General features: G+C 62.3%; 2 protein-coding genes across 4 annotated transcripts in view; one reads left to right on the forward strand and one right to left on the reverse strand.

Moving 5' to 3' along the window:
• Nucleotides 1-1,588: 1,588 nt before the first annotated feature.
• Nucleotides 1,589-13,520, forward strand: CASKIN2 (CASK interacting protein 2). Its single transcript, XM_004374151.1, has 19 exons — nucleotides 1,589-1,682; nucleotides 6,369-6,420; nucleotides 6,981-7,078; nucleotides 7,671-7,816; nucleotides 7,908-8,003; nucleotides 8,087-8,217; nucleotides 8,382-8,490; nucleotides 8,910-9,018; nucleotides 9,263-9,357; nucleotides 9,449-9,710; nucleotides 9,826-9,947; nucleotides 10,036-10,096; nucleotides 10,207-10,298; nucleotides 10,543-10,653; nucleotides 10,731-10,832; nucleotides 10,926-11,064; nucleotides 11,221-12,678; nucleotides 12,769-12,991; nucleotides 13,398-13,520. Exons 1-19 carry the CDS (start codon nucleotides 1,589-1,591, stop codon nucleotides 13,486-13,488), a joined length of 3,591 nt encoding a protein of 1,196 aa, XP_004374208.1. The 3' UTR covers nucleotides 13,489-13,520.
• An 862-nt stretch (nucleotides 13,521-14,382) lies between these two features.
• Nucleotides 14,383-19,661, reverse strand: part of TMEM94 (transmembrane protein 94) — a 42,255-nt gene continuing 36,976 nt past the window's right edge. The window contains exons 19-32 of one of the 3 annotated variants that reach the window (XM_023729243.1): nucleotides 19,270-19,451; nucleotides 19,048-19,186; nucleotides 18,705-18,820; nucleotides 18,490-18,589; nucleotides 18,089-18,197; nucleotides 17,728-17,917; nucleotides 17,372-17,449; nucleotides 17,013-17,098; nucleotides 16,688-16,769; nucleotides 16,167-16,315; nucleotides 15,964-16,058; nucleotides 15,754-15,847; nucleotides 15,390-15,560; nucleotides 14,383-15,287 (exon numbers count right to left, since the gene is read on the reverse strand). In XM_023729243.1, the coding sequence (XP_023585011.1) occupies nucleotides 15,215-15,287; nucleotides 15,390-15,560; nucleotides 15,754-15,847; nucleotides 15,964-16,058; nucleotides 16,167-16,315; nucleotides 16,688-16,769; nucleotides 17,013-17,098; nucleotides 17,372-17,449; nucleotides 17,728-17,917; nucleotides 18,089-18,197; nucleotides 18,490-18,589; nucleotides 18,705-18,820; nucleotides 19,048-19,186; nucleotides 19,270-19,451 (1,664 nt within the window). In that variant the 3' untranslated portion in view covers nucleotides 14,383-15,214. The remainder of the gene's footprint in view (nucleotides 15,288-15,389; nucleotides 15,561-15,753; nucleotides 15,848-15,963; nucleotides 16,059-16,166; nucleotides 16,316-16,687; nucleotides 16,770-17,012; nucleotides 17,099-17,371; nucleotides 17,450-17,727; nucleotides 17,918-18,088; nucleotides 18,198-18,489; nucleotides 18,590-18,704; nucleotides 18,821-19,047; nucleotides 19,187-19,269; nucleotides 19,452-19,661) is intronic. The other 2 variants (XM_023729244.1, XM_004374152.1) reach the window with 2 other exon arrangements.

Below are 19,661 nucleotides of genomic sequence, written 5' to 3' on the forward strand. Positions count from 1 at the left end.
GGGGCAGTGGGAGCCTCCGGCCCGAGTGCCGGGGACCGCACAGGGCCAGCCGGACCCCGGCCAGGCAGCCGCGAGAGGTGAGGCTGTGGGGCCCGCGCGGGGGTCAGCGCCCTTGGGGGCTGGCACAAACTAACTTTTCCTGCGAGATCCGCGGGTGCCTCCATCTCCTTGCTCCTTTCGTTCTCCTCGCGCTCCCATTTTCCGTCCTCCCTCACCGATCGCTCCGGCGCTTGGCCCTCCCGATCCTTCCCGCCGCTTTGTTCCTCCGTCGGCCTGGGCTGGGTTGGGTTGGGGGTCGCGCGGCGCTGGAGGGGCATTCCGGGGGGCGGGGGAGCCAGCCCGACCCCAAGCACTGCCTGCCGCAGGCCGAGAGAGGCAGCGCCCTGTGGTTTGGGTTTGGGACGTTTTGGGGGCGAGGCGTCCCCAGGCAGGGCCCCAGGCCTGCACGGTCTCATGCCACAGGACTCGGGCAGCAAATTCGCCGCGGCTGAGGAACTGACGGGAGCTTTTCTGCTGTGGGCCTCAGGTTCTGGCTTGGGCGGCCAGGGCGCCCCGTTCGCCAGCAGTGCCCCAGCTGTTGTCTCTGCTGTCTGCCCAGCTGCTCCCCCACCCCACGTAAGGGTAAGGATGGGTCAGCAACAGGTGCTGGAAAGTCGCAGACTCCAGCAGGCAGACCCTACCACCCGAAACGGGGGGCCATCATCTCCCCATGCCACCCCCTCAACTCATTAGGAGTCCTGGGGCCATGGCACCCAGCTATCAGAGTCCGGCTTAGGTAGGGAGGCGTCTGGGGTCAGGCACCTTCCACAGGAGTGACCCCTGCCCGTCGCCATGCCTTACACGCCCAGGCCCCACCTCCTGGCCCGCCAGTTGTCTGTGGGTGTTGGGGCCTCCGGCTGTGGAGAACAGGCTGCTGGCCTGGCCTGCCCCTGTAGGTAGTGATGCCAGGACTCTCCTCCCAAGGCTGAGGTGCTGCCAGGTATCCTGGGTCCAGGTGACTCAGTCTCCCCCTCCCAGCACATCACCTACCCCTTCCACATTCTCCTCTCCTGACGGCTCCCTGCCGGCTTTGAGGGGCTCAGCCCCTCCCTTGACCCTGGGGGCAGCCAGGGTGGTTTGGGGGCTCCCTCGAAGCCCTGCCCTGCTTATCGTCTGAGCCCTGCTTCTGGCACCCTTGCAGGCCAGACCCCTGAGAAGTGTCCACGGCTGCCGCTCAAGGCCCAGGGGAATGCTGGCTGCTCTCTGAGTGGGCATTGGTGCTCCTGAGCCAAGCTGGGCAGAGTGGTGTGCCCAGTCCCAGCCCATCCCAGGGCCGTCGGAAGCTGCAAGCTGATATCCGTCCAGATTTCCATGCAGCCTCCACCCCCTCAGAGATCAGCTTTCCTGCTTGTGGTGACAGCGCTCAGAGCACCTTGAGGGAGCACTTTCAGCACCTGAGGAGGAGCCCACTGCCTGGGGCACCAGACGCATCCCCCAGGACCCCTGGCCCTCCAGGGCCCGAGGCATGGCGACCTGACTCCTCAGCTTGGACCACCTTCCCTGCCTCTGCCCTGGACCTCTGAGCCCAGAGCCCTGCTCAGGGGCCAGGATGGGTCGTGAGCAGGATTTGATCCTTGCTGTCAAGAACGGGGATGTGACTGGTGTGCAGAAGCTGGTGGCTAAGGTCAAGGCCGCAAAGACCAGTGAGTACCTGGTGGGGTGACCATTAGCTGAGATGCATCCCTACCTCAGAGACGCATCCCTGAGTGCTCAGGTTGCGGACAGGCTTGGGGGCTATAGTGATCTGGGGACTTGGGGTGGAAGGACTATTCTGGTCTGGACAAGAAAGTGCCTCTCGGTGGGAGAGAGGAAGTCGGGTGCCCTTACTCTGTGTCCTTGGGCAAATCACTTAACCTCTTTGGTCTTCTGTTTCCTCACCTGTAAAGTGAGATGTTTCATTCAGAGTTTTACTGAGTGCCTATTGTGTGCCAGGCTCTGCTCTGAGCACTGGCCACAGCAGTGAAGAAAACAGACAAAAGTCCTTGCCCTTGTGGAGCTGCTTCTAGCAGGTGGTTTTGAAGATGTGTTCTTTGGAGCCATGGGGTGGGCAGTGGGCTGGGAGAGACGACTAGATAGAGCTCCACCCTCCCCTCCACACACACACTGTTCAGTCAGAGCATCTCTGCAGTTACGACTGACTTAATAGGATGCCTGCAAGAAGATATCTTTTAAACAGAGGGTCCTACTGCTTAAAAAAGTTAAGCACTTTCTAACCACTTGCTAACACCCCTTTCCCGCTGATATATCTGCCTGTGTCCCCTGGGGGTATGTGGCCAAAGCTGATTTTCTGGAGGATTCTCCACAGCCTGGGTGGGAGCTCTAGTCCTGACAGGGTTATGGGGGCCACACCTGAGCCCCCTCCCCTGAGTCCCTCTGTGGAGAGACCACCCAGGAGAGCAGTCCTCTGAGCTTCAGGGCGAGCTCTCTGAGTCGTCCCAGGAGGTCACTAGACTTGTCACCTTGAGTTCCTAGACCAGGAGGGGCAGGAGGTGGTGCCTGCCACCAGATGGGGGTTGGGGGAGGAGTTTCCTGGAGGGGAGGGTCTCCCCCAGGGTGCTGGGGCTCTAGCCCCAAGACACATCTTGGCCCTGTGCACAGGAAGGAGTCCCCAGGCTACCTGGATGCTAATTGTCCCCACCCACATCTGGGGGTGCAGGGTGCTGGAAGGGTTTTCAGGGCTGGGAGCCCGAGGCTCCCCGGGAGCTGTGGGCACACATGTGTGCACCCACTTGCACGCCAGTACAGGAGACCCGGGGGATGGAGAATGTGGGGGTGGTCTCTGTGCCCTGGGCAAGTGGGTACCGGGTGAGCAGCATGGGGGAAAGGTGCTCGGAGGCCCCAGGGGAGGGCCCTGGAGGCCTGAGTGGGAGCCACTCCCCTCCCCCATTCCGTGTTGTTTTTGGCCACCTGCCCAGTGGGGCCTTGGTCGGGCTGCTGCCGCCTCACAGCCCTGGGCCTCAGAGTGAGGCTCTCAGAGGGCAGGCAGGTGGGCTGTGGAGGCCGGTGGTGGGAACCTCAGGCGGACGGACTCCTCAGCTCCAAGAAGTTTCCCTGAGTCCCACAGGAGCCCTGTGAGAAGGAAGGGGCCTGGTCCCACAGCCCCAAAGGGGAGAATTCGCCCCTGCAGACGACTCGCACAGCATGGCAGGGCCCGAGGCCTCCGCTCCCAGTCCTCTGAGCAGCCAGGGAAGCTGGTGACAACAGTGAGATCGCTGGTGACATTTGCAAGCCTTAGAGTTTGCAAGAGGAGCCCTGGTGGTGCAGTGGTTAAGCGTTCGATTGCTAACCTAAAGGTCAGTGGTTCAAACCCACCAGCTGTTCTTCAGGACCTGGCAATCTGCTTGCGTAAAGATTACAACCTAGGAAACCCTATGGGGCAGTTCCACTCTGTCACGTGGGGTTGCTAAGTCAGAACAGACTTGACACACAACCACAACAGTTTGCAAAATAATCCCTTCCACGCCCCTGTGGGATGCCAGTTACCATCCAATCGGTTCTGACTCCTGGTGACTCCATGTGTGTCAGAGTAGAACTGTGCTTCATAGGGTTTTCAATGACTAGGTTTTCAGAAGTAGATTTCCAGGCCTTTCTTCCTAAGCACCTCCAGGTGGCCTCGAACCTCCAGCCTTTCAGTTAGAAGCTGAGCACGTTAACCACAAAGGGACTCCCCCTGTGAGACAGATATTTCTGTATCATTTCACTGGTAAGGAAACTGTCTCAGAGAGGGTTAATGACTTGCCCAAGGTCACACAGCCGTGTGTGGTACATCAGAGACAAGCCTGTGCCTCTCCCCTGGGCTCCCACACTCAGCTGTCCGTCAGAATTACCTGGGGATTGTTCTACAAATGCTCACTCCCTGGACTTCCCTTAAAACTAGAACATTCCAGGAGGTCGAGACACTGCAGTTTAGAAAGTTCTCCAGGGGATTCTAAACCAGTTCTCAGAAGGTGGGCCGTGAACTCCTGCTCCATACCACAGAGGGGCAAGGAAGCTGCCGGAAAGCAGGTCTTGAGGCACCTCTCTCTCCTTCTAGAGCTTTCTGTCTATCCAAAGAGAAAGCACGAGAGAGGGGTACCTTCGGCCTCTTCCATTTGCTCTCTGGTCACTGGGGACTGGCATTCCCTGCCCCCACCCCAGGCCATCTTCAGGGAGCAGGTGGCTGGGAGAAGAGGGTGCAGTTGCCCTCGCCTTGCCCCTGCCCCTCCCTTCTCTCTCCCCTGCCCTTTTCTAGCTGTCCCCTTCTCTGGTCAAAGGAAATGGAGTGGGCTGGGGGTGACTGAATGAGCTCACATCCGCTGCCGGGCCTAAATCAGGAGTGACCCTTCCACCCCCACCCCCAGGCTAGGGAAGAAGGTTGTGCCGCAGGGGAAGTGCCTGGAGCCACTGCCAGGAACCCCGCAGCTCCACCCTCCACCAAGGTCCCCAGCCCAGTCACTGAGCCTCTCCTGGGACTGCCTTTCCGGCCATTGTTCTAGAAGGACTGGAGCCACCCAGCCTGCCCTGCCCTTGTTCCTGTCCCTCCTGTCATGTTGTCCTGCCCTTCCCCAGAGGGGCTGCATCCTGCCATCCCAGCTCCCCATGCTAGACTGTCCAGGCTGGTGGTGGGGTGGTGGAATAGAGGGCTTTCTGTGTCTCTTCCCTGCTTATCTTCCCTAATGACCTTCCTTCACTGAGGCTCCGAGAGGTGCAGGGGCTGGCCGGGGTGCCAGCCAGCTAGAGGCAGAGCGAGAATTTGAACCGTGCACTCCCTGCTCCAAAGCCCCCGTTCTGCCCACTGTCCGAGTGGTTCTGGGAGGCCTGGTTTCTCCCTCCGCTCTCCCATCACTCCTGGCTCTGTATCTACCTTTTCCGAGTAGTGTAACTCAGCCCAGCTCTGAATGTAGCTGTCCCCTCCCCACATACCCTATGCTCCCCCTGCGTCTGGCCCCTCCCTGTTGGAATGAGGCCCTGTCTTGCTCAGGCTGCTGGGGCATTCGGGGGCCCACCAGGGCCGGGGGGGCAAGCCTGGACCAGCGTGCCTGGCACCCTGCCTGGCCCGGGGTGAGCCAGGCCTCCTTCCAGGCAGGGGTAAGCTGTGGCAGGAGGCAAGGCAGCCTGGGACAGGCCTTCCCCTCTCCCCTCCCCAACGCTCATCAAGGACCATCCCCGCCCTGCCAGGCTCCCACATCTGTGCCAGTCTTATCCCGAGAGAGTGATGAGCCAGCCTCCTGCCGTGCCCCTAGCTTCTCTTGCCACCACCCAAGGAGAGCCCCCTGCCCGTGGTATAGATAGCTCAGCTTGGAGCCTGTGGGTGCAGTTAACAGTTACCCCAGGGCAGGCTACAAAACCACAGGATCCAGGGGACAGTGGGGGATTCTACGAGCTTTTCGCAGAGGATAACATCTGGATGACAGTGGCTAACAAATAAGGAGTGTTCAATGGTGATAAAAAAAATTTAAAAAAAAACCCGTTTGCAGATGAGTCGATTCCAACTGACAGTGACCCCATGTGTAAGTTACCAGAGTTCCATAGGGTTTCCCAGGCTGTAATCTTCATGAAAACAGATCGCCAGGCCTTTCTTCCACAGTGCCACTGGCGGGGTTCAAACTGCCAACCTCTCCCTTAGCAGCTGAGTGCAAACTATTTGCACCACCCAGGGACTAAGTGGTGATAGCTCCAATCTTTTGCATGCTGACAAGGGCCAGGCAGATGCTATAATCAGCCCATTTTACAGATGACGACATTGAGCCTGAGAGGTTAAGTGACTTGTCCAAGACCACACGGCTAGTCTATGGCAGAGCCTGGGCTGGGTGCAGGTCTGTCTGACACTGCCTTCACCACTATGTACCACTCAGGGGTGTACCACAGCCAGAACGGTGCCCTTGACTCCAGCCCCGGCATCCATCAGCCCTTCTGCTCTTGCTTTTGAATACCTAGTGCCCCCTCTCCCTTCTCTGGGGCCTCCCCTCCTCTGCCCGGTGGGACAATGGGGCTCCCTCCCTGGCCTGTCCAGGCAGGAATGCTAACCATGCGCTCCGTGGGCCTCTCTGGCCCGGGCACAGCATGCCAGCCCCACCCGCCCCCTTCGGCTCTATAAGCGAGCTGGGCCCTGGGGCAGCGGTGGTGGCTCCCTGCAGGCTGTGCCTGTGACAGGCGGGCGAGTAAGCGGACCAGTGGTCAGGCTGGGAGCCACAGGGCCAGGACAGGGAGAAGGCCATGGGGCAAGTACTTTCCTGTACCCCGAGAGGTCAGCGGGGCTCTGAGAGGTGGGTAGGGAGGGCCCGGGGGAGGGTAGAGGTGGGGGCAAGATCATTTGATACTGCCCTGATGCCCCCCACCCTGAACCCCAGAGCTCCTCGGCTCCACGAAGAGGCTCAATGTCAACTACCAAGATGCTGACGGGTGAGTGTGAGGCCCCCACCAGCTGTGGGAGGGGGGATCCTGAGGGAGGGGGGAGGAAGAAAGACCTTGGGGCCCGAGGTCAGACTTGGTCCCTCTCAAACTTGGTCCTTGAAGTGTGTTTGCTGAGAGCTACGGGCCCCACCTGGGTAGGGTGGGAGGCAGGTGTCCTGCCCCGCCCCCACCTGCCAGTGGAGCTGGCCCTGAGCGGGGACAGGGGCTTTGGTACCTCTCTGAGGGGCCTCCTGGGGTCAGATTCCCACTGGGCCCCCTTTTCTCCCTGGAGGGTAGGAGCCCTCAGGCCCTGCTCCCATGGCCCCCTCCGCTGGGCCAGCCAGGGGGAGGCAGACAAACAGGCCTCTCAGCACAGACACTGGGCCCTTTCATCCCGGGCCCCGCGCTCCCACGGCCAGGCGGGTGGGGGCGGGGGCGGGGATGTCAGGCCACAGTGGGCAAGTCACCCACCCCGCCAGCCCCTGGGATGGAGTTGTAGTGTGGAAGACGGAGATTTGGAGGGTGGGGCTGCTTGGTGACACCCCCGCCCTGGTCCCCCCACATGCCAGGTTCTCCGCACTTCACCATGCTGCCTTGGGGGGCAGCCTGGAGCTCATTGCTTTGCTGCTGGAGGCTCAGGCCACTGTTGACATCAAGGACAGCAATGGTGAGACCCAGTGCACCCCCGCCCGGGAAGGTAGGGCCCCACCCAGATCCTGTGGTCAGAGGGCTCACTCCGAGTACATTATTAAACTAGTTTCCATCAAGATGACCCCAATTCCTGGTGACCCCATGTGTGTCAGAGTAGAACTGTGCTCCATAAGGTTTCCAATGGCTAATTTTTTCAGAAGTAGATCGCCAGGCCTTTCTTCCAAGGTGCCTCCAGGTGAACTTGAACCACCAACCTTGCAATTAGTAGCTGAGCACGTTAACTGTTTGTTCCCCCCAGGGACCCTGTAGCAGTACTAATAAATGTTTGCAGAGCTTCTCTGGGCTTGTAAATGGCCTTTACCTCATTCATCGCCACAACCTTCTGGGGTGGTGCATGGTGCTGTTGTCCCATTATTCAGATGAGAAGGTTGAGGCTCAGAGGTTATGTCGCTGTCATGGGGTGGGCACAGTGGGATTCTGCCTTTTCTCTGTGACTGAACCTGGACAAGACCAGCGTCTCCTTGGTCTGTCTCCTCCCAGACTCTGCTCAGTCCTGCCCTGTCCATGCCAGCCTGGGCCTCCCTCAAAAACCCCTTCCCTCCCACCAGGCATGCGCCCACTGCACTATGCGGCCTGGCAGGGCCGGCTGGAGCCCGTGAGGCTGTTACTGCGGGCCTCTGCGGCCGTCAACGCCGCCTCGCTGGATGGGCAGATCCCTCTGCATCTGGCCGCGCAGTACGGACACTATGAAGTGGTACGGAGACCCCCCACGGGGGCTGGAGGACAGGGAGCCAGGGAAGCATGGGGGGCCGGCCTGGCTCACCCAGTCCCCTACCCCTCCCCAGTCAGAGATGCTCCTGCAGCACCAATCCAACCCGTGCCTGGTCAACAAGGCCAAGAAGACACCCCTGGATCTGGCTTGTGAGTTTGGGCGGCTCAAGGTGAGGCCTGCGGCCCTGGGGTGCCGGGTCCTGGGCATCTGGGCAGCCCAGGGAAAGGCTCTAACTTGTGCTGCTCGCTCCAGGTGACCCAGCTGCTACTGAACAGCCACTTATGTGTGGCGCTGTTGGAGGGCGAGGCCAAGGACCCGTGTGACCCCAACTACACCACACCCCTGCACTTAGCTGCCAAGAACGGCCACAAAGAGGTCATCAGGTACCTGCTGGCACCCCCACTTCCTCCTCACCCTCCTGTGGGACGCCAGAGACTCCTCGGTGCTGCCCCCGCTGCCCTCTTCGTCCTTGCTCAAGACCTGTCTCCCAGCCCTGGCGGTGGCTTCCTGTCCTGCCCACCCCCTGTGCCTCACTCTCCCACCACAGGCAGCTCCTGAGGGCTGGGATTGAGATCAACCGCCAGACCAAGGCCGGCACGGCCCTCCACGAGGCAGCTCTGTACGGCAAGACCGAGGTGGTGCGGCTGCTCCTGGAGGTGGGTGTGAGCCTCGGAGACGCACCCTGGGAGACACGCCCACTGCCAGGCCACCCAGCAGGTGTCCACCGAGCCCCTCTGTGTGCCGAGACTGTCTGGCAGCATAGGGTGGGGCTGGGGACATGGGAGGGAGGCTGCCATGGTGACTGTGGCATCTTGCACGAGCGGCAGGAAGAAGGCTAATTTCCCTGTGAGCAGCACCAAGGCGGTTGGGTAAGGGTGCCAGCAGCAGTCCCAGCTCTGCCTCTGACTGGCTGAGTGACCTTGGCCTAGTGCTTAACCTTGTCTCTGCACTTCCATGTCCTCATCTGTAAGATTTGAAAACAGAGATAGGACCTGCTCCAGGGTCGTGGGGGGATGTCGGAGAGAGATTATAGGCAGGGAGCTTAGTGGGCACTCACCCTGCTCTGCACACACAGGGCGGGGTGGATGTGAACATCCGGAACACGTACAACCAGACGGCGCTGGACATCGTGAACCAATTCACCACTTCCCAGGCCAGCCGGGAAATCAAGCAGCTCCTGCGGGGTGAGTGCCTGGGGGAGACCCCGCGGGTGGGGGTGCTCCTGGAGCTGTTCCCATAGGTACCAGAAAGTGGAGAGGGGGCGGATATGCAGAGGTAAGCTGTCACTCTCTGGGCCTAGGGCTGGTCATGGGGAGGTGCTGCAGGGATGGCAAGGCAGGGGCTGGGGGAGGGGCGTGAAGGGGCCAGGAGGGGCAGGAAGGTGCCCTGAGGACCCTCAGATGATGCCTGTCCTCCCCCTTTTCTCAGAGGCCTCTGGAATCCTGAAGGTACGAGCGCTAAAGGATTTCTGGAACCTGCACGATCCCACTGCCCTCAACGTCCGGGCCGGGGACGTCATCACGGTGAGGGACCCAAGTGCAGGATCCTGTTCCTTATCTGGCACCGACTGTGTATCAGGTGCTGTGCAGGGAGTGACCGTCCCACCTGCCACAGGTGCTGGAGCAGCATCCCGATGGCCGCTGGAAGGGCCACATTCATGAGAGCCACAGGGGCACTGACCGCGTGGGCTACTTCCCTCCGGGCATCGTCGAGGTGGTCAGCAAGCGGGTGGGCGTCCCCACCCCCCGCCTCCCCTCTGCGCCTGCTCCCCTGCGCCACGGCTTCTCCAGGATGCCACAGCCTCCTACTGAGGAGCCACTGCAACCTCTCTCCTACGGCCAGCTCCCTCTCGTGGGCCTCAGCCCAGACAGCCCAGGTATTGCTCCCGCAGTGCGGCACTGGCACAGTGTGGGCATCTGGCTTTGGCAAGCTGCCTGGCAGCTGTTGGCAAGGCCAGCTGGGCCCTAACCCTTTGCCTCTGCCCCCTGCAGCAGGTGACAGGAACAGCGTGGGCAGCGAGGGCAGCGTGGGCAGCATCCGCAGTGCCGGCAGTGGGCAGAGCTCCGAGGGCACCAACGGCCACAGCACCGGCCTCCTTATTGAGAACGCCCAGGTAGGAGCGCGGGGAGGCAGGTCACAGCCAGGACCGCCCCCTGCTACCAGGTTATCAAACGTTGAATCAGCCCCTCCTCTCTCTCTAGCCGCTGCCCTCCGCTGGGGAGGACCACGTGCTGCCAGGACTGCACCCCCTGCCCGTGGCAGGTAGGATGGGCACAGAGGCCTGGGTGCTGGGATGGGTGCAGCTGGGAGGCCAAGAGCTTGGCACTCCTCCCTCCTGCCATCTCTGATTCCATTTCCCTTCCTCGTCGAAGACAATCTGAGCCACCACCCTCTGGCCAACTACCGCTCGGGGGAGCAGATCTTTACCCAGGATGTGAGGCCGGGACAGCTGCTGGAGGGGAAGGTGTGCCCCCCACTGGGGTGGTGGCGACGGGGAGATGGCAGGGCCTAGCATGGATAAAGTGCTGCTTGGCCTGTCCTCTGGGGCAGGGCTGTGGAGGGGACGGGGCGGTACACTAGGCCAGGCCTCTGGGGGAGGCAGCGGCATAGGATGCTGGGCCTGCTGGGCTGGGCTGTGGCTTCAGCCCCGCAATGCGGCCTTGGCTCAGCTCCTGTTCATGTTACTCCTCTTTGGCCCCCTCCCCCAGGATGCCCAAGCCATTCACAACTGGCTGAGTGAGTTCCAGCTGGAGGGTTACACGGCCCACTTCCTGCAGGCCGGCTACGATGTGCCCACCATCAGCCGCATGACGCCCGAGGTAGGTGCCATGGCAGGGAGGGGCCTGGAGGGCCCGTTGGGCCATGGAGGGGGCCTAACGGCCCTACTGTGTGGCAGGACCTGACGGCCATCGGGGTGACCAAGCCTGGGCACAGGAAGAAGATTGCCTCTGAAATCGCCCAGCTCAGCATCACGGAGTGGCTGCCCAACTACATCCCGGTGAGGGGCGGCCAGGTGGTGGGCTTGAGCTCTCCCCGTCCCATGGCTGTGGCTGCTGGGGCCGGCGCCAGCGCTGACAGTGCGCTCTCCTAGGCGGACTTGCTAGAGTGGCTGTGTGCGCTGGGGCTGCCACAGTACCACAAGCAGCTGGTGAGCAGCGGCTATGACTCCATGGGGCTGGTGGCTGACCTCACGTGGGAGGAACTGCAGGAGATCGGCGTCAACAAGCTCGGTGAGGACTGCTTCTAGGGGGCCTGGGCCCCCAGTGCCGCCGGGAGTCTTCAAAAAGCTTTCAGGGTCCAGGTTGAGAAGAGACAACAGGGCTGAGGAGGGATGCGGCGTGACCCTCCCAGCCCCGCTGACCCTGTCGCCTCTCTCCCCCTCGCAGGGCATCAGAAGAAGCTCATGCTGGGGGTAAAGCGGCTGGCGGAGCTCCGCCGGGGCCTGCTGCAGGGGGAGGCCCCGGGTGAAGGCGGGCGCCGGCTGGCCAGGGGCCCCGAGCTGATGGCCATTGAGGGGCTGGAGAACGGGGACAATCCGGCTGCAGCCAGCCTGCGCCTCCTCACCTTCCAGGGCAGTGAGCTGAGCCCAGAGCTACAGGCGGCCATGGCGGGGGGCGGCCCCGAGTTGCTGCCCCTGCCGCCCGCCCGCTCCCCCAGTCAGGAGAGCATTGGGGCACGCTCACGAGGGTCTGGTCACTCACAGGAGCAGCCGGCACCCCAGCCCAGTGGTGGAGACCCCAGCACCCCACAGGAGAGGAACCTTCCTGAAGGCATAGAGCGGCTCCCTAAGCTCTGCTCCCCGCTTGCTGGCCAAGGCCCTCCCCCTTATGTCTTTATGTACCCCCAAGGCTCGCCCTCCAGCCCAGCCCCAGGGCCACCTGCTGGTGCGCCCCGGGCCTTCTCCTACTTGGCCGGTGCCCCTGCCACACCCCCAGACCCACCTCGGCCCAAGCGCCGGTCCCACAGCCTGAGCCGGCCCGGTCCGGCGGAAGGGGAGGTGGAGGGGGAGGCCGAAGGGCCAGTGGGCAGTGCCTTGGGCAGCTACGCCACCCTCACTCGGCGACCAGGACGCAGTGCCCTCACCCGGACCAGTGCTAGCCCCATCCCCACTCGGGGGGCTCCCCGCAGCCAGTCCTTCGCCCTACGGGCCCGCCGCAAAGGACCCCCGCCCCCACCCCCCAAGCGCCTCAGCTCTGTCTCCGGCCCCACCCCTGAGCCACCTCCACTGGATGGGAGCCCCGGGCCCACGGAGGGGGCTACAGGGCCCCGAAGGCGGACGCTGAGTGAACCGGCTGGCCCACTGGAGCCCCCTGGCCCGCTGGCCCCAGCAGGCCCAGCGTCGGACACGGAAGAAGAGCCGGGGCCTGAGGGGACGCCCCCGTCTCGGGGCAGCTCAGGCGAGGGGCTGCCGTTTGCAGAGGAGGGAAATCTGACCATCAAACAGCGGCCGAAGCCGGCCGGACCCCCCGCACGGGAGACACCCGTGCCCCCTGGCCTGGATTTCAACCTCACGGAGTCAGACACTGTTAAGCGGAGGCCCAAGTGCCGGGAGAGAGAGCCGCTGCAGACGGCACTGCTGGCCTTTGGGGTGGCCAGCACCATGCCTGGTTCCCCGGCTCCTGTGACCTCCCAGACCCCCAGCGAGGCCCCCTCAACATCTCCCTCTCCCCGCCCTGACCCTAGCAGCCTTCCAGCTCCAGGAGCTCCAGCCTCTCTATCTCCCAGCCCCATGGCTGTGCCCCCCTGTGCCGGGCCAGGTTTGGAACCCACAGCAGGCAGCCGCCGGAATGGGAAGGCGGAGCCTCTGGCTGCCCCTGCGGCCCTCATCAAGGTGCCTGGAGCAGGTATGAGGCAGAGAGGCCTGCAGGGAGGGGACACGGTCTGCAGGGATGTGTCCAGCCCAGCTGAGTCACAAGCCACCCTTGTCTGTGCAGGAACAGCCCCCAAGCCTGTGTCCGTAGCCTGCACCCAGTTGGCGTTTTCTGGCCCGAAGCTGGCTCCCCGGCTTGGCCCCCGCCCAGTGCCCCCTCCAAGGCCCGAGAGCACCGGGGCTTCGGGCACAGGCCGGGCCCAGCAGAGGCTGGAGCAGACAAGCTCGTCCCTGGCTGCCGCGCTCAGGGCAGCAGAGAAGAGCATTGGCACTGAGGAGAGAGCAGGGTGAGGGGCCAGGCAGGGAGGGAGAAAAGGCCCAGGTGCCAGAACAGCCCCTTCTGGGGAAGCCTGCAGCTTGGGAATGCTGCGGGGGCAGGGGGCAGGCTGCGGCAGAGCCTTAGGGTGGGGAGGCCACGCTGTGAAATGGAAAGAGCCCGGGCTCTGGAGCCACCAGACCTGACCTGCAGGGAGCCCCGGGAACGGCCACTTAGAGGCGCGTGCACTTGGGCTCTGAGCTTCCGTGAGCTCGTCTATCAGGGAGGGACGGCTTCTGCCTCGGTGGGTGTGGGGATTGGGGCCAAGGCACACAGAGTGCTCACCACAAGCAGGGCCTCAGGGACCATTAGCTCCTTCCCGGGGCACAGAGCACAGGCCAGAGGCAGCACCTGAGTGGGTTCTTTTCTCACTGCAGCCCCCCTGGGCCCTCCACCAAGCACATTCTGGATGACATCAGTACCATGTTCGATGCCCTGGCCGACCAACTAGATGCAATGCTGGATTGAACCAGGTCCACCACCACCTGCGGCGTCCACTGCCTCAGCCCCAGCATGGAAGGAGCTCCTGCTGCCCGACGGACAGACGGAGGGCTGGCCGGCACTGACGTCTCCCCGCAGCAGGGCCCCCTGCTCATCCGAGCCAGCCCCCGCCCGCCACAGGGCCAGGGGACTGGCCAGAACCTGAGCAGCTGAGGGGCCTCTGGCAAATCAGCAAGCCCTCCCCGCGTGTAATGCAACCACAGCCCTCAAGAGCTTGCTCCCCAGGAGAAGGGTGTGCCAAGGCTTCTGGGGTCATACTCTGCCCCCCACAGCCCCCACCCACTGGGATCTCAAGGCCTCTTGCCTCCCACTGTGTGACCCTGGCTGCGCACTCATAGAGGCCAGAGGTGGCGTGTGGGCTGCCCCGCTGCAACCCTGGTGCCGGCCAGGCGTCTCCCTCGAGGGTGTGCGTAGGACATGTAAATAAGAGGCCAGGGGCAGGCCTGCAGTGGCAGCGTGGTGCCCAGGCTAACCCCTGCCCCCTGCCTCGCAGTGGGATTAACAGATCCCTATCTCAAAAGCTCAAGCTTTTTCAACTGTAAATGTTATTTTTTAAGCAGAGAGAAATGCATATATTTTAAATGGAATTTATTCTATCTATTAACTGCCTGAGAGGACGCAGTGAGGGGGCCTTCAAGCCACAGTGAGAGCACCCCCTGCCCCCTTCGGGGCTAGACGTTGGATCTGTTTGACCCAGGCCCTGGTTCTGTAACCATTAACTTCCTCCCCCAACTAACACCAATGAAAGTGTCATTCCACGTTATCGGCTGTGTGTGTGCGTCTGTGCCATGGATCTCCGGCCCAGGTTGTGTCTGGGCCTGACCAAGGGCCCTGCCAAGGTGGACGGAAGACAGTGTGGACCCTCCCCTCCTGCCTTTGGGGCCCCCTCACTGGGCCTTAGGCAGGGCCCCTGGTGGCAGCCTCACGTACCAGCCACAGGCTTTTCTTAAGCAATTTACAAGTTTTAATACAAACCATCTACATTCATCCCTAAAAGGCTCATTTCCAGTAGAAAATATACACCAGTAAAAACATTCTCACATAGGAGAACTAGGGCAGGGGATAAAAGAGGACCCAGCCCTGACCCCCAAGACGGAGTATCGCTGTGACTTGAAGGCAGCCCAAACAGAGGGGTTTGGACGGCGGGGCTCTGCTCCATCCTCAGGTCGGAGTAGAGACGAAGGACCCCGGCCAGGCAGAGCATCAGGCCCTGCCCGGGGAGACTGGACGAGGGTGCAGGGAGGTACAGTAGGCCTGCCTTCAACAGCCCAGCCTGGAGGGCACGTGCCTCCTGCTGCCGCTGTCCACGGCTCAAGGCTGCGCCCGCACACCTGGGAACGGAGGGCACTGTGTTCAGGGCCCTGGAGGGGACAGCCTGCAGGGCAGGAGTGGAGGCCTCTACTAAGCACACAAGGCCATACATTCAAGAGTACCCTTGGCACAGGCAGGGGAGAGGACAGGCCTGGCCTGACCGGCTGAGGCCACAGCTCCAAGGCTCCTCCACAGTAAGCGTCAGGATCTGGAAGACGGCGGGCCTGAGCCAGAAGCTGGACCTCTAGTCCCTGGCGGTATCTGACAGGTTTAAGGGGCCCAACAGCAAACCCTGAAACATTCATGATACCAACTCCCCACACAGGAACAGTCTGGCTCAGCCCCGTGAGCTGGGGCAACGGTGGCCACCACGGCCAATGGCTCAGAAGGGCGAGTTCATGCCCAGTTTTGTTTCAAACTGCAGCTTCTGTCGCTTCTGGTAGCGGACTCGGACCCTGGGGGGCAGGAGATTGAAGTGCGGGTTAGTACAGACCCTCAGACCAGGAGACGGGCAGCAGGGGAAGCTTCTGGGGAGGGGACAGGCATAGGGCCCTCACCGGATCTCGTGCAGCTTCACGACCTCATTGGTGACCACCACGAGCATGAGGGAGAGGCAGCCCAGAAGCCACGTCAGCAGAGGCACGTCCTCCAGGCCAAAGTGGACACGGCTGTCCCTGTGCGTCCACAGCTGCAGGTCCACTGCCATCTGGACCACCTGGCCCAGCAGCCTGCAGGAGGTGGACAGCACTGCCTGAACCCCAAGTCTTCCTGAGTCCTCCTCTGCTTTTCTCGATACAAAAATGAGCTCGAGGTGGGCACAGCAGAAGCTCTGGCCCAGCTCTCAGCCTTACATCCCAGCCCACGGCAGCCCCCCTCCTGCTCCTCTTCCTCCTCCCACCCCTCCAGCCCCATGATACTCACACCACAGGCACCATCAGGGCCCACCAGAGGTTGGTCAAGGGGCTCTTTCTCCACAGGGGCTTGGTGCGATGCACGTGGGTGACAGAAATAAACACTGGAGAAAATGGGGCCAACGGGGGTGTCAGGGTTCCCACCGCCCCTGGGCCTCACCCCCCAGCTGTAGCTGAGGCGGAGCAGCTCCAACAGCCCCCACTCCCAGGAGGCCCTCACCAGTGTGCAGGACAATCAGGGCAGCGGTGAGCTTCTGGGCCAGCAGCAACCCGTTAGCAAAGTCCTCGAGCCAGCCTGGAGCCGCGTCAGCGTTACTGCCAAATCGGATGTGGGCTCAGCCTTCTCTGGGGCCCGAGGGAGGCGGGTGGGGTGGGTGGGAAGAGCCCCGAGGGGGTGAAGAGCGTCCCAGGGGGTGCACTCACCTGGGCAGCATGATGGAGGAGCAGTTGGTGAGGTTGCGGGTCCGAGAGGTGTCGCAGAAGCTCTGCAGTGTGAAGCCAAAGCAGATGAGGCAGGAGGCGATGGTGAGGCTGAACTTGAGCAAGAAGCAGAGCAGGAAGTAGTGCTGGGTCTGCGGGAACAAGGCAGCCCAGCACTCAGGAGGACGCCCGGCACTCGGGAGGACACCCTCTGCTCCGAGCACCAGGCCCGGCACCCAGCAGCTTCTGCATATAGTCAACAGGCTCTTCAGTAAATGGTACCAAGTGGGGAGCATGGTCAGGCCAGGGGAGACAAGGGGCAGGCTCCCCGCCTCCAGCAAGGATCCTTCTCAGCTCTGTGCTGTGTCCTCTTTGATCTGGGGGAGGACCAGGAACCAAGTGACCAGCTTCCCAGTTCTGACGGAACGCCCATCTTGATCTTTGCAGAGTTCAGGGTTAGGAGGCCCTCTCCCCTCACCACCTCGCGTGAAAGGCCCAGGCTCACAGGGCCCCACTTTGCTTACCTTCTTAGGGATGGACTGAAGGTTTTTCCCTGTCGCCATAGACATGATGGAGCTATGGGGAGGTTTCCCCAGCAGAGAGATGCTGAAAAGCAGAGGTTGGGTGACAGCTCAGTGACTGTGGCCCTCTGCCCCCCAATTCCCATATGGGAAGACTTTAGGGACTCCTAGGAAGATTGGTGGGGAGATAGAATAAGAAAGGGAGGAGAGCTCCTCCTATTGCAGAGGAGGTGAGCACCTGGCAGTTCTGGAACCTGGGCTACCTGGGCATCCTCTGTGGTCCTCTGACCCCACCTGCCTGGCATGGCAGGGCTGCAAGGCCTCTCACCTGAGCAGAGGGTAGCAAAAGCAGGACAGCCACAGGATGTCGGTGGTACTCAGAAGCGGGGGCAGCTGGACCAGGCACGACAGGAACTAGACCAGGAAAGAACCGGAATCAGAATTAGATTCTGGCAAATAGAGAGACCCTGGGAGCCCCCAGGCTGCCTCGCCCTCTCCTTGCTGAGAGGAGCTGGGGTAGAAGACACCATTCTGCCAACGGGGACCGTCTCCAAATGCCAGGGGTTTCACAGAGGCCCTGGGACCCCCTGGCTGTGCTGCCGCCCCCCCAGTCCTCCCCTAGGCGCTCGACTGGCCTGTGAGCAACAGGGGAGCAGGGAGGCGCACTGCTGTGCCAGCCCCACTCACCTGGATAACCACGAGCATCAGCTGGCACTGCAGCAGGAAGAGGAAGCACTTACGAATGCCATAGGTGGCATGCCGAGCCTGGGACAGAGAGGGACAGGTTATGCGAGGCCTGGCTGGCCTCTCTCAGGCCCCACAGCTGACAAGCTTCACCCAAGAGCCAGAGACCCAACAAGAAGCTCTTGCTAGAAAGGATCAGAGGCGAATTAAACAGCCGGGAGAGCTTTGCTCCAAGCTGAGGTGAGGATGCCTCTGACGTGAGGGCCTTGTTTCCTGCCCCACCCCCAGGCTCCCCAAAGGAAGCCCCACACACCCCCATCCCCCACCCACCCGTGCCCCCACCCCTCCCACGCACCCACCTGCTCAATGAGCCGGATGATGCTGATGGTCTCCTCCTGGCGGAAGGTCAGCGAGCAGGGCAGGCTGTTGAGCTGGCCCGAGAGCTGCAGAGGGGAAAGGCCGTCCGGGGCCTGGGCCATGCTGGTGCTGGTGGCGTAGCCAAAGGTCTCCCAGGAGCACCGGGACGGGTACAGGGGGTCCAGGGCGATGCTGCTCACAGGGGCGGGGTGCAACCATCAGCTGCACTCCTTACCAAGACCTGGCCCCACAGGACGGAGCACTGACCCTCCTCTCCCCACCAGGCCCAGGAGCCATGGACTATGTCCCCCTGTGCAGCCCCCGAGTCTGGGTCTCTGGAGGCAGAGCTGGCCCAGCCCTGACCTGATGTCGCTCTGGAGGAAGAGGCGGCTGTTGCGCAGGTTGGCAGAGCTGCCCAGGCAGCAGGTCACCTCCCCGTACTCCTGCATGATCTTAATCATCTCACACATGGCTGAGGGCAGAGTGAGGGCACGGAGTCAGGTGGGCCATGGGGCGCTGGGCAGAGGCCCGAGGCCAGCAGGCGAGGAGAGCGGCTCCTTTCTGGGGCAATGGCACCCGCCCCCATAGCATGAATATTGTATGAATACTGTCACTTCTGACTCCCTAGAACGGGCACGCCCACAGCTCCACCCCGCAGGTTCCCAGCCCAGGGTCCTCCGCTCCCCTCAGGGGAAACCTCCCTCCCCTGGCAGTGCTGAGGGACGGGGCCAGGCTGCTGGAGTACTTGTGGTCCCAGGACTCACTCTCAGGGGTACAGTCGGTGAAGAGGGGCACCAGCAGGGGCACATTGTCGATGTTCTGCAGGTGGGGCCGCACCTGGTGGATCCCCCGGGGCAGCTTGGCCTGGAGAAAGCAGAGGACAGTGGCCTCAGGTCGGGGGAGGTCCGCCCCTTGTCCCTCCCCACCTCGCCAGCCGAGAAGCCACTTAAGGTCAGGGGGCACAGGTCATGCGTTGTACCCTGTTGCAATCCTCCAGGAAGCTGGGGATGTCGCTGTCCGTGGGCTGGAAGCTAATGAGGTCCGAGTGGCCCTCCTCTTCCATTAGGAGAAGCCCTTCTGCGTCATCTCGGGACACTGTGGGGACAAACAGTGGTCCCTCACCTTGGGGCCAGCCTTTGGAGGCCCTTCTCTGCCCTGCAGGTGGCACAGAACTTCCTGCATCCAGGCCTCTGTGCCTCCCTTGCTGACTGCTGTTATCGGCAGGGAGATCGGAGGCACTTATAACAGGGAGCTCTGAGGGCTGTTTCTAGCTGCGGCCCAGCGACTGACGAGCTATGCACGCCCGAGGGCTGGGTCCTCACCCTGGTTCAGGTCATCATGCAGGGAGCCTGTGTGGCTGGGGCTGGAGGGTGGGATCTCAGAGCCGGGCATGTCCCCGTTGGGCGTGAGGGAGATGTGGCAGTTCCAGCCTGTCTCCAGGCCCATCTTTTCCGCAAACACCTGCAAAAGGAAGATGGCAGTCAAGAGACGGGCCAAGAGCCAGTGGGGAGGAGGGTTGGGGCAGCGAGGGGCCGGCCCCCCACCTTGCTTTTGAGCTCGTCCTCCAGGGAGAAGTAGACGAAGCGGATGCAGGCATTGACCAGCCCGTCGATGAGGCGCACGATGTCCAGCCGGGCCTGGTACTGGGACGACACCATGCCTATGAAGATCTGGCCGCTCAGGGCCTGCATGCAGTCCTCCTTCTCCAGCGCCTCCCCGATCCCTTCTTCACGTGGGCACAGGGCAGCAGCCCAGCCAGGACGTGGCACAACACCCGGGGACCGGGAGAGTCCAGAGGCAGCCCAGGGCCACACACACAGAGGCCACACCCACGTCAATGTGCCAGAGGGCACACGGGTCCCAGGGGACACACACACACACACACACACACACACACACACACACACAGACACACACACACACACACACACACACA

The sequence above is a fragment of the Trichechus manatus genome, unplaced genomic scaffold (genome assembly GCF_000243295.1).
Source record: "Trichechus manatus latirostris isolate Lorelei unplaced genomic scaffold, TriManLat1.0 scaffold00028, whole genome shotgun sequence".
NCBI lineage: Eukaryota > Metazoa > Chordata > Mammalia > Sirenia > Trichechidae > Trichechus > Trichechus manatus.

Coding starts and splice junctions, on each gene's coding strand:
- CASKIN2 (XM_004374151.1), top strand. CDS start 1,589: ATGGGTCGTGAGCAGGATTTGATCCTTGCTGTCAAGAACGGGGATGTG. Junction 10,654..10,730: donor TCAGCCGCATGACGCCCGAG/GTAGGTGCCATG, acceptor ACTGTGTGGCAG/GACCTGACGGCCATCGGGGT. Junction 12,679..12,768: donor CATCAAGGTGCCTGGAGCAG/GTATGAGGCAGA, acceptor TTGTCTGTGCAG/GAACAGCCCCCAAGCCTGTG.